Source organism: Parasteatoda tepidariorum, chromosome 11 (genome assembly GCF_982258835.1).
Source record: "Parasteatoda tepidariorum strain Cologne lab strain chromosome 11, Ptep-v5.0, whole genome shotgun sequence".
NCBI lineage: Eukaryota > Metazoa > Arthropoda > Arachnida > Araneae > Theridiidae > Parasteatoda > Parasteatoda tepidariorum.
Genome location: NC_141765.1, coordinates 18436149 through 18449273, shown reverse-complemented (window position 1 = coordinate 18449273; position 13125 = coordinate 18436149). Strand labels below are relative to the sequence as shown.

The 13125-nt window shown below is 29.0% G+C and overlaps 2 protein-coding genes across 5 annotated transcripts in view; one reads left to right on the top strand and one right to left on the bottom strand.

The window, feature by feature from the left end:
• LOC107451016 (histone lysine acetyltransferase CREBBP) overlaps positions 1-13125 on the bottom strand; it is a 139440-nt gene that overhangs the window by 19052 nt on the left and 107263 nt on the right. For all 4 annotated transcript variants that reach the window (XM_016066972.5, XM_016066973.5, XM_016066974.5 and 1 more), the window contains 4 exons: positions 12960-13027; positions 9668-9815; positions 4266-4412; positions 2502-2615 (listed from right to left, as the gene is read on the bottom strand). In XM_016066972.5, coding sequence (XP_015922458.1) covers positions 2502-2615; positions 4266-4412; positions 9668-9815; positions 12960-13027 — 477 coding nt within the window. The remainder of the gene's footprint in view (positions 1-2501; positions 2616-4265; positions 4413-9667; positions 9816-12959; positions 13028-13125) is intronic.
• On the top strand, positions 11283-12272 carry LOC147801258 (uncharacterized). Its single transcript, XM_087155093.1, has one exon. The coding sequence runs from the start codon at positions 11334-11336 to the stop codon at positions 12270-12272; it is 939 nt and encodes a 312-aa protein (XP_087011219.1). The 5' UTR covers positions 11283-11333.

The following is a 13125-nucleotide window of genomic DNA, read 5'->3' as shown; positions in this document are numbered from 1 at the left end:
TTTATATGCAACAAAATAACATTCTTGCTTCCGTGAGTGATTAATATATCACTTGCACAATCGGAACAAAAAACATACATACTTCCTTTTCTCGCAGCAATAATTGAAGGAAATTCATTGGTATATGATTGGTTAAAATTGGTTGCATATTTCCGTTTCGACTTCAACATCTTTAAAATATATTTTGAAAAATTATTAAAGAAAGAAAAAACAAATAATGGAAATCACGTTGTTTCAGTAAACAAACTAGTTTACAATAGTTTGTTGCCAACAGCTGAAAAAAAGAATGATCCATTAGCTGCCAACGGTTTAAAAAATATGCACTAAAAAATTATAAAAGCAGAAGGATACAGTAAGTATAGATTTCAACAATAGACAGTCAGAGTTTTCCGCCTCTGTCTTGACGCCACTTGGTATCGTCCTGTGATGTCATCTCATTCAATTGCCCATACAGAAAGAAAGGGAGATTCTTACGAGTCCTGTGTGTAAGGGGGTGGGTCAAATAGAAATGTGAAAAAAGAAGGGAAACTTTGAAGAAGGAAAAATAAATGAAGCATGTGCAGCTGCGCTTGAACCAGGTGGTAGTTCGATAAGAGGGAATGAAAAAATACAAGGTGTAATGGAACTCACGCTGAAAGAAAACCAAAACTTTCACACTCATGGAAAAAATCAGGTAATTTTAAGTTTGGCCATTGATTGAGGTAAAATTCGGGAGATTTTCGGATCAATTCCAGAGGGCAGGAGAAGAACACAAAATGCAGGAGACTCCCGCAAAAGGTGAGAGAGTTGGCACATCTGCGGTTATTAACTGTTTAAAATACCCCTTTTTTTATTAACCATTAATGAACTTCAATTATTGAGCAAAAAAGGTAAGCTGTGAAAAACTTTTGATTCAATTATCGGATCAGCACACTCTAGAAATCAATCTTAATTATTTGAGGTTCCAGTCATATTTTTAAAATTCGATTTCTCACGTAGTATATGATCGATTTCAGTCAAATTTTGTAATTTCCCTTGTAAAATTTCCTTCTTTAAAAATAGCACAAAAAAATAAGTCATACATTTAAAAAAATTCTGACCATTGTTAAATAAAATAATAAAAAAATAGCAGATATTTACTAAAAGCTATTTTTTGCATCGCTGAATAAACAAATTTATAACTTTTTGCAAACATTTTTTTTAATTTGATTAAAAGTTTGTGAGATATGGATCCAATGGCAATGACATGATGGTCTAATCATTCAATACAGACTTGACGATTCAATTATTTGATTATAAGTTACTCAGGATGATCTTTTGTCTAGCACACTGTATACACAGTTGTAAGGATACTATGGTCAAGACAATATTAAGCTTTCTGTGAGAATAATGTTAGTTAATTACTAATATGTCACTTATTAGGATACTTATTTGCTAAATTAGGTCAATTTTGTTAAGAACTTAATTTATGTACAATTTTTTCCACCTTTAATTTGGTAAATTCTTAGATAGTAGAAAATTTAAGAAAAACTAATGCATTTACAAATTCATAATTCTTAAAAATTCAAAATGGGATTATTATTATTTTTATCGCAGTTTTTAGAAAACATGCACTTCCAAAACTGCACAAAATAACTAAGCCATTCAGCGATTATTGAATTTTGATTTATCATATAATTTAATAAAATAAAAATCAAATTTGTCTTTGTGATAAAATTATTTTTCTACTCAACTAGTAGTAGTAGCCAGCACCAATTTTATAAAAAAAAAATTCTTTACTTTATTAGAACTTTACCTTTAGTTAAAATAAATATTGTAAAGATTATTTGCTTAATTTAGAACAAAATTAGTTCCATTTTTATCTTACTTGATTTTTATAAGTTGTCAATATAGACTTTGTGGCTTTTTCACATTAGTCTGTATGGACAAAACCAACTTTTTATTTAAAAAAATAGATTATTAAAAAAGTATACAGCCAACTTAGCTTATGTATCTGATAAAAATGAGGAAAAGTGCTCAAATTTAAATATAAAAATACTGGATACAATCATAATGATGAATAGTAAACCTCTTTAAATAAAGTTATAAAACTTGCCTACATTAGGTCCTGTCTCTTGTATAGAGAACAAAATTTAAAAAAAAGCAATAACCTAAAAAACTTGAAGATGGAGTTTTTATTAACAAATATATAAGGTCCAAAGCCAGTCATTAGTGCTAACTATTAATTTACGAAATCAGATACAAAACATACTTTACCTAAAAAATCATACTTTTTTTTATTTGTATTTGAATTCGATTTCTACGAATTTGATATTTATATGTATTCGAGTTACAAGTTTTTAATATAAAACTTTAAAAAATATATATATATATTTTGAATTTGAATTTTTGATTAAAGATATTTCTCACAAAAAATTATTCCCCATCTTCTAGGAAACTCAAATTATACATAGATATTTCATGCTTAAAAAAGTGAAAAATAAATTAATTTCAAACTAAAACAATGAAATAGTACCACTTACCCAAGCTGTTTCGCATAATCAAGGTAACCAAGAAGGATTTCATGATAAACAGCTGTTCGAAACTGTTTTGGACGAAAGAAATGAACACTATCGAGGTAAGCAATATATACACGCCTAAATTAAAAGAAAAAGATCACATCAATGTAAAGAAAGTTTGATACTTCCTAACTATGTTTTTGAAATTAACTAGGTGCCATAGCATTAAAAATGCTCATTTCGGTATATCACGCGAAACTTTTTAGTATTTAAAACAACTTAACAGTATGATTATTTTCTATTATTAAAATATAATAAACAAATATTAATTTTTTTTGCAATTTACAACGCATACATAACGTTCTTGAGATTTACGAATAACAGATCAAATTCATGTTGACTCATTACAACAATCAACATAGTGATTCAATTCGCAGATTTTCAAGTTGCATTCTTTCTCAATTTCATTATTATTTATTAAATGTCTTTTAGTTGATAAACTAAAGAAAATTTCAAGGTAAAGAACTTAGCATATATTGCAATTACTGAATTAAAGATCACACAAAATAATTTATGAAAAACAACTATTTTGACTAGGCATTTATACAATATATCAGTAATGGGCAACACATGGCACACATGCCATAGTTTCACACAGAGAAGTTATAACAATAAAATTTTAAGAGAAAGTATTTTGTGAAACTACCGTTTTTCCTAAAGTTGAATTTGTGAAGGTACCGCTAAACGGTAGTAAATTTGGCCTGGACAGACCCCTGTATGTATATATATATATATATATATATATATATATATATATATATATATATATATATATATATATATATATATATGAGTGTGTAACATAAAAAGCTTCAATTAATCTTTTCATGTTATTCTTTTTCTGTAAATCCTTTTCTTAATTTATTATTCAAAATGAAACGCTCTTTCTCACACTTTAAAATTCACATCCTGCCTTTTTATCTATTTTTAGTTCAAGTATGCATTAATTACCATTTTGACGATTATTCCTTTCACTAATTCGTGAGAAACTTTTTTCCTAGACCTATTTAACAGACCAATTATAATTACTAAGTTTTCCCTTAACATTAAACAAAACATTTTACAGATTTACTTTGCAAAATTTTCCCTAACTTTTATTGAGGAGCACAACGATTTTGTGTCACTTTGATAACTGTTCTCTGTCTAATAATTATTAAATAAATTTTGTGCCCACTTTCCCTGCCTAAGATCTGTTTTTATCTTTCCACTCGGCAATGACTGTATATATATGTGTATGCTTCGGCCAAAAAAAATAAAAAAATTTCTTCCAAAAATAGCACTCTTCCTCAAAAAGTTAGACATCCTTGCTTCATAAAATTAAATGAACAGTTATTAACTAACTAATATTATAAGAAAAATTAGATACAAGTACAGGAGTGCAGTTAATATGAAAGCCCATAGCTAAAGATGAAAATAATAACTTGGATATGAAATGACTTTAAAATAAGCAATCTATACTTTTTGACAAATTGAGATACATTTCACATACATTTATAATTAAATCTCATTCAAGTATGTTTGGTGTTCATAAGTTTTTGTAAGTTTAAATAATAAAGACTCATTTTTAAAATGACTGACTCAGTTATAAACTTAGTTTGCATACACATAAATATATCAACCCGTTTAAAAAATTGATATTACAATCCTAAACAAAATTATAAATATAAAATTTAAATATGTGACAAAATAAAAGGTAATAATCATCTAAAAATATTATGTTTATCCCACCTTGTGTTCGGAGGAGAACATTCAGAACCATATTCTTGTACATGCATGCCAAAAAAGCAGGTGTCCACACCATCAATTTCCTCAAACGCAAATAAAGCTTTTGCGCGATATGGAAATGTATCCGGCCATTCACCGCTATCAACATACCTATAAAAAATTAAAACAAAAACATTATTTCATGCCAATACTTATAAATTAAATTTAAAGAAAAAAAACATTTTATAAAAAAAAATCATACATATGACTATTAAGAGTTTAATACAAGACGTAACTCTTCACAGAAAATTGCCTTACATCTTGAACAAAAACTCATTTTAGCAATTTTCATGACAAGTTAATGAGTTAACTAACTTTTTTAACCATATTTATTTCTATATACTATTCCTATTTAATTTCTAAACAAACGACATGTTTCAATGACATGCTTGTACTGAACTCGCACCAAAAAAACTAAAAGTACAATGAAGAAAACTCAAGTGATATTGACTACAGTCCCAGTTTCGAAGGAATTGCAACGTGTGTCATCTATGATTAATCACATTGGCGAGAGTACCACGTGTCACTTACAAGGGAAGGGGAGGGCACCACGTACATCAGAGACAGCAGCCAAAATTTTCAGAAAATAGGAGGATTTAAAAAAATTGGAAAAAATAGGAGCACAAATAAAAATTCGCTTTAGAGTAGCTTAATACATTTTCATGAAAATAAAACTTAAATTGTAAAAAATATCTACGTCCCTACAAAACTAATATAAATTTTTGAAACAGTGATTAAAAATAAATTGCTGAAAAGATCAAAAATTCTCTAAAAGTGTAAAAGTAAGACAGATATTTTACTTTTTACTCTTTTCATTGAGCCTTTAACAATATAATTATGATGCAGAAGTAATAAATATAATATACAATTTGTATAAACAATATATTTATATAAAATTGGGCTAAAAGTATTTATTAAAAAACTGTTTTTGCCAAATTTTGCATTTTATAAATAAAATATTATCATATTAAAAACTATTGTTTTATAACATTTAAAAACACATTAATTTCAAATATAATTTTTTTTACGAAAAGAAGTTCTTTTGGAAAGGAAAATTTTTTTATGTTAAAAAAATTAAGATTTTATTCAATGTTCAATCAGTATTGAATTTTACAATTATTATTAATTTACAATACAACTACTTACAATTATTATTAACCCATTTGCAAAATTTTTTCTTTCTGGCTTTCTGTCAGATACTTTTAATAACCGATATACAAGTTACTAATTTAAAGTAATAAAAATATTGCTAACAAAAAAAAAAAACTTATTTGGATAAAATAAAATTGTACATAATATTTTTAATTGAATATATATATCTTTTATTCTAATGTTATGGGTGATATTTTCACAATTTGCAGGGGGAGGGGGACGCATGAATTATTTCCTTTTTTGTATTTTGTAAATAATCACGTAAGATAAAAAAAAAATTTTAAAAATTTGAAATCCATAGTAGTAACAACAGAGAAAAAGATTAAAGGCGAAGTTAGAAGAATCGGAATCTTCAAAAAGAAATTACTAAATGTTTTGAGATTCAAGTGTTGTAATAAATAATATCATATTAAAAATATCGGATTTTAAAAATTGTGCAGAAATCAATAGCAATAACTGCAAAAAAAATGTTAAAAATATGAGGATAAAATTTGAATATTCAAATGCACGATTCGAATTTCCCATATTGTCTAAAATATATTGGGATATTTAAAAACCTAGTGATAATCAATGTCAATTATTGCCGCAAACACAATTAAAACAGGATTTATGATGCTATCAGCATAACTTCAATACCTTAAAAAGTGATTATTTAAAGTGATTCAAATTTCAAGTGTAGAAATAATATAATCTGATTAATAACCTATTAGATCATATTATTTAGAAAAAGAAGAAAAAAACGATGAAATTGTCACACTAAAAATAAATAAGTGAGTTTTTGAGATTGTGATATATATAAGTGATTCGAGTTTTTTTTAAATTGTATAAAAAAAACATCAAGATTTGTTGTTTTTTTTAAAAGGAAAATTCCTATACAGCTGTGAATTCCTTACTGTTGAAAGAACAATATAAACATGCACAGATTAACGAGGATATCGGTGCAAACCAAGCATGTCAGAGAGAGATTTTAACCAAGCATGTCATAATATTAATATCTTTTTTAAAAAAACACAAGTATTAATTTTAAAAAAAAATTAGATTTAGAAAGAAAAAAAACAAATTAAGAGTGATTAAGATTAAGTGAAGACTGAAATGTGATTGAAAACGTTCATGTGCGTAATATATAAAAATATTGGAGAGTTTATTTCAACCAAATTTTCTTTTTTAAAAAAAAAAAAAGAAAAAAAGTACGTAAAAATGTAACCCATGGACTAATTATTTTGCTACGAATCTGAATTGGTAATAAAATCCCTTCCCTTCTCACATTTAAATTTTATTAAAATGTACAATATGGAGATCGTTATAAAAATAAAAAAAAAGAAAGAACATGATTTCTAGAGCAAACTATATTTTAAACTTTAGCAATTTAAGATTTTTTTTTTTATTCAATATTATCCAAAAACAGAAAGATCAGAAGCATTTTTTCCCCTTTGATGGGCGAGAAAAGCATCTTATGAAACTAGTTCTGCAGAGCAAAACGTATCTTTCGAAGAAAACAAAAACTTTTCTCTTCATTATTTTTTATTATTATTAACAAATGAAAATAGAAAAATCGTGAGCTTTTTTTCACTCTTTTGCGCGTGAAAGACGTTGTTTGAATACAATTTCAGGTGGAAAAACAAATCTTTCGAAAATTTCAGGAGGAAAGAAAAACGAAATTTTTTACTTCATTATTCTCAAATGTGAAGAGAAAATTCACAAAAATTTCTTTCAGATTGCAAATAAGGCATCTTATGAATATAATTATAAGGAGAAAAAAATCTTTCTAAAATTTCTGTAAAAACGAATTTTAAACTTTTTTACTTCAAAGGAAAAATCTTTCTGCTAAAACTCTGTAACGTTCTATGACAATTTCACCGTGAGTCTGGTACAGGATTATTAATACTATCTGGAGTTTAACTTGGGTTTTAACATTTTGCTAAAACATTAATCGAAATCAGAAGGAAAAGACATGCATCACAATCTTATTCCCCTCTATGCTGTGGGATTTTATTTCTCCTCCACTCCAGTTAAGCATGAATTGGGCAAGTAGACACAGAAGCTGAGGTACTTAAAAGAATTCATGTTCTACCATGTTCTGCCTCCTTCTCACACCCCATTCAAAATGAATGAATTGAGAAGCAGGTGCAGTTGCAAAATTTGACCATGAGTCGTTATTCCGTTTCCTTGGCGTCACTATATTCAAAGGGGCAGAAATATAGCAGAAAATGACAGATGATTTTTAAAAAAAAATAAGAAAAAGTAGGAAATAAAAGGAAATAACAGGAAGGAAAGGAGGGGTGCCAAAATAATAGAAGTAAGAAAAATAGAAGGATGGTGGTCCCTTCCGTATACAAGGACAGGTAAGGGTGGTATCCCTGCTCTGCTTTCTGAACCAGAAAAGAATATTTTCCCTCCCCTTCTCTTCCCTAAAACATTTTCTACAATAACTGAAAACAACCCAACCACTTTTCAAATAATTGCATTGAAACTAGATTTTGTCATTTTTGAAAGGTTAGAAACTTTGAATTAAAGAAGTTGGACTTAAATAACCAAGATTTTGTAGCATTAAGTGAATACACAAGTTTCAAGGGACTGACAAAAAACTTCAAATTATCTATGAAATCAAATTAAAGAAGTTTAAATTATCCAAAATCGACTGTACATAGAAATTGCAGTCATTTTAATTTTATTGATTTCAAATTTTTGTTACATAAGGTAATCAAATTTATTATTTTCTTAAATTTATTTCTTGCTTGTCCTTCTAAATGCACTAGGGTTTTCACTGCTGATTACCACTGTGCCAAATCAGAAGAAAATGCCTCATTTGGAAAAATAAAATTCGATCACATCTGCCGAAATGCAACAAGATACATGTCGAGAAGGGGAAAATATTTCAGCTCTCGCATTTGAACCAGAAAAAAAATCAGTTTTTAACTTGGCCCCAAAACTGCTCGACTTTACTTCATTTGTCTCAAAAATTGTTGGAATGGAAACTGTTCAAAGATTGATGAGTTTCTGGTGCAGAGATTTGAATTTGGATGAAACTTTAAATTTTCTCAAAAAGAATGGTTTGCATCAACTGCATTCCATAGGTGCATTTTACTGTGGTTATACCACTGCATTCGGTTGACTCTGAGAGGAGGGTTTAGCGTTATCAACACTACAAAAACAAAACTGAAAACATGTAAAAAATTTCAACAATGTAGTGTGTAACAAGCACACTAAGAATTTTTACAATTTTGAAAAGGCATATTTAATTTGTGCTTCAAAGATGAGCCAAAGAATACTTGAAAAATAAAATACTTTTCAATGATGCTTATAGGTATTTGTAATTTGATTTTTTTTTTTTTTTTTTTTTTTTTTTGAAGAACACATTTTGTCATTTGCATAACTGATAATTGAATACAGATCAGAAACTTAAGATAGGGGAGAGAATTAATTGTGTTAACATTCGTCTTTTACTTTTGTTTTTTTCTGGCAAATCAGCCAAATTGCTAGGGGTTAGTTAAAAGACACCGAGAACAATGAAAAGCACAAAGGATTTATCATTGAAAAGCATGAGAAATGCATATTCAAAACTTTCTAAGTTTTCTCCTTTTTACAGAAGTTTAAGTTATTGAATTAATTTTTTTATCACTGTGTTTGGTCTTAACTTTTGATTAGTGATATATTTTAATTAATGCTCAGACACCTCCTCTTTTTTTACTCACTGCTGAATTTTGTGAGAAATCCACATTTAAACTATTGGTCACAATTATCTATTATACTCATAGTCACTTATTAATGTGTTACTAACAAACAATATCTTTCTTTTATGAAATCTGCTTTTTCCTTCCCATTTACACACACATATGTTACATTAGATACATCCATACATTATTAATTCTACTCTTTAACAGAAAGAAAATTTTATATTCAAGAATTGTGCATTCAGGGACTGACTTTAACATCAAATGCTATTAAAAGCTTAGCAACATAACAATTTTCTTACTTGTAGGCTTTTTACTTTTATTTTTAATTTTTGCAAGTAACTTTGATTAAGTACATATTTCTGTAAAGTTGATTTTAAAAAATTTAATTGATACTTTATACAATTTAATTGAAATTCATAACAAGATGCATTGCAATATAACTGTAGAGCATTCAAGCATAATAAATTTTTAAAAATATTATCACAAAGGAAAATTTTAAGAATTCACTTAGCCTAGAGAATGGGGTATTGATTAACCAACCTTGCTCGCATACCAGGCTTCACATCAACATACTTCTCAGCACTGGCTACAACTCTTATAGTTACTTCACCTGCACCACAATCTTTTTTCTTTAAAAAACTATTTACACGATTTTCAATATATTGCCCCAATTTTGACTGCTGAAGTCCTAAAAGAAAATAAAAATATGAGCAATTATGTTAAAATAATTAGTTAACATGTTTGGATACACAATAGTTAAAACAAGTTATGTACATAAAGGATCAAATAAAACTCTAAGCGAGAATTTATAAACCACATTTTACATACTAAGAACAGCTGTATCGTAACAGCTGTTTCGCTGTTTCGACAGCTGTTACGAAACAGCTGTCTGCTTTTAATAATATTTTTGTGCTCTTTAACGTTGTCTACCTTAGTTCGTATTTTAGCACAAAGGTCGCCCACTTGTGTATTTATGATTGACTTCAACGGGTCTTACTGGGTAAGTCTTATTATTATTATTGTTTCCATTCTATTCTATGTCTTTCATATTTGTTATTGCTGTTTCCTATCAGTATTTTATACTTCATTGATCATTCAATTCAACAGATTTCATAGTCTAAGGACTAAGAAGTTTAGGTATCTTAATCACTTGCATTTTTTACTTGATTGTAAACGCCTAAATATTATTCCTCATTTCATTAAATTTAAGACTAACCTTCCTTATTCCAAGAAAGTTAATTGCATTCTTCACAAGACTAAGTTTGCTCTCCTTAGAGCCGTCATTAATGAAACTAGGAATAAACTATCCAAAATTGAACGCGAATTGTAGCATTTACACATCAGTGTGCCTAATCTAAATTCAAATTTTGACGCAATGGAAAAATCGTCTTGGAATAGGGCAACCAAAATCTCTTCAAAACATAGTTTAAACCTGAATAATAAGTTGAGTAAACTCATCAAAGTTAATGATAAAAAACCTGACGTTAGTTTGCCTGTTGTTAATCAAAATTCTGTAGTTAATCTCTCAAATACCACTCTTACTGATGTTCAAATTGATGCTTTAAAACTTAACAATAATTTTGCTATTTCAACTCGACCTTCATTACCTAAACTCATTGCTCCTATCGAAAGATCTTTTAAATTCAGTAAAATTAATGGTGCTCAAAAAGATTCAATCAGACACCTTATTGCCAATACCGTAGACTTCAACTCAAAAATATCTAATTCAAACCTTAGCCTTTCCTCTAAAGTAATTCTTAAAGATATAAAGTCCAATCCCAACTTAATCGTTACCAAAGCTGACAAAGGTGGTCAAATTGTTCTTCTAAACAAAACAGACTATTTGGAGAAATCTAAACAACTTATTCTTGAAGGTCCTTATAAAGAAATTCCCAAAGATCCGAGCACTAAAGAATTAAATGTTATAAAATCAACTATTAAATCCTCTATGTTAATTCCCAATAGACTTAAGGTTGTTTTGACTCCCTCTGTTTCTCATTGCGCTAGATTTTATACTTTACCTAAGGTACATAAAGTTGGCACTCCTTTTAGACCAATTGTCTCCAACATTGGTACCTCGTCTTACAAACTCGCAAAATTTTTAGTTTCTGTCTTCTCCCCTCTCCTTGGTAATAATTCTTTTACTACCAAAAATTTCCTTGAGTTTGTTAAAGAAGTTAAAAATCTAAAACCTAATGGTTATTTGATGGCCTCATTTGATGTAAAATCACTGTTCACTAATGTTCCTGTTGAGGGGGCTTTGGAATGCCTAGAACTTAGACTTTCAGAATATCATTTTTCCCAATATGAGGTCAATGAATATGTTAACCTTACCCGTGTTTGTTTACAACAAAATACTTTCGCGTTTGACAACAAATTTTACCGTATGACCAATGGTCTTGCCATGGGAAATCCTTTGAGCCCTATACTTAGTGACATCTATATGCATTATTTTGAGAGTAAACTATTCAAAATCTTAACTTTCCCCTTTTATAAAAGATACGTTGATGACAGTTTTGCTTTGTTAGAGGAAAATAATTGTAATTTAGACCAAATCCTTAATGTTATGAACAGCATTGATTCTTGCATTCAGTTCACCTTTGAATTAGAGTCTGATCAAAAACTTCCTTTCTTAGATGTGCTTGTGACTCGGAATGATAATTCATTCCATACTACTGTCTTTCGTAAACCTTTTGCTGTTTCTCTTCCCCCTCATTACAGATCCGCCCACCCTCCCAACCAAAAACTTGCCTCTTTTCGGTCTTTTGTCCACTGTGCTGTTAATATTTGTTCCAATATTGATCTTGATGCAGAATTAAACTACATCAAAGCCATTGCTCATGACAGAGGTTATTCCCCTAGCATTATTGATAATATTTATAAAAACGTAACTAAGCAATCGCCTACCGATAAACCTTCCAAAGAATTTTCTAACAATTTGGTAATTTTACCCTATTTTCCTAAAATAAGTCGGCAAGTTGCTAACATCCTAATGAAGTTTGATTTCAATATTATTTTCAGTCCCATTAATAAGATAAAATTTTCTAATCTCAAACAGCCCATTGACAGTCAAAATAACTGGGGTATATACCAAATTAATTGCCAATGCGGCCTTTCATATATTTTATTTTATTTTATTTTATGACCGCCGTTGAACAGTCGACCCAATTTTTGGGTTTACGACTACAAATGTTCAACGCCGTAGCCTTGTAATTTTGAACCAATCCAGAAGACAAGGAAACTTCTGTATCGGTACCCCCAGAGGTATTGATTTGTTCCTTTCATATATTGGCCAAACTAAGCGTGCCTTCGAGTGCCGTGTCAAGGAACATGAAGCTTATGTCAAAAAACAAGAATTTAAACGCTCATCTATTGCCCAACATTGTTGGGACTCTAATCATAATTTTAATTTTTCCTCTTCTAAAGTCATTCAAAATTGTTCCTCAATATATGATTCAGATTTTTATGAGTCTTATCATATTTTCAAAAATTCCAAACTGTTGGTCAATGACCTATCAAGTGTTCCTTATATTTCTCCTGTTTGGAAATCTATGATAAAACCTAACTAACCTCCCCCTTTTTGTTCCTTGCTTCCTATTCGCCGTCTTCCATTCACCCTTCCCTCCTATTGGCCGTTGGTCTAAACCCTCTTGTGACGTCATCTTTCTATATATATTTACTCTGTTCTCTTATTGTTTTCTGTTGCACTGATGAAGGTTGCCCTTTGAGCATCCGAAACAGCTGTCTGCTTTTAATAATATTTTTGTGCTCTTTAACGTTGTCTACCTTAGTTCGTAAAGAAAGTAGATATGCAACTATAGATGTAACTTACTTTTAGAAGTAAACTTATTTTCTTTTCTCTTTTTACCTTTACTCTTCAGGCAGTTATCACAGGTAAAGCTGAAAAGAGAATTATTACATAAAATTAAAAATTAAAGGTGTAAGAAAGTAACAATAACTAGGTAAGGTACCAAATTTAGTGTGAATATCTTTCTAAC

Coding starts and splice junctions, on each gene's coding strand:
- LOC147801258 (XM_087155093.1), top strand. CDS start 11,334: ATGGCCTCATTTGATGTAAAATCACTGTTCACTAATGTTCCTGTTGAG.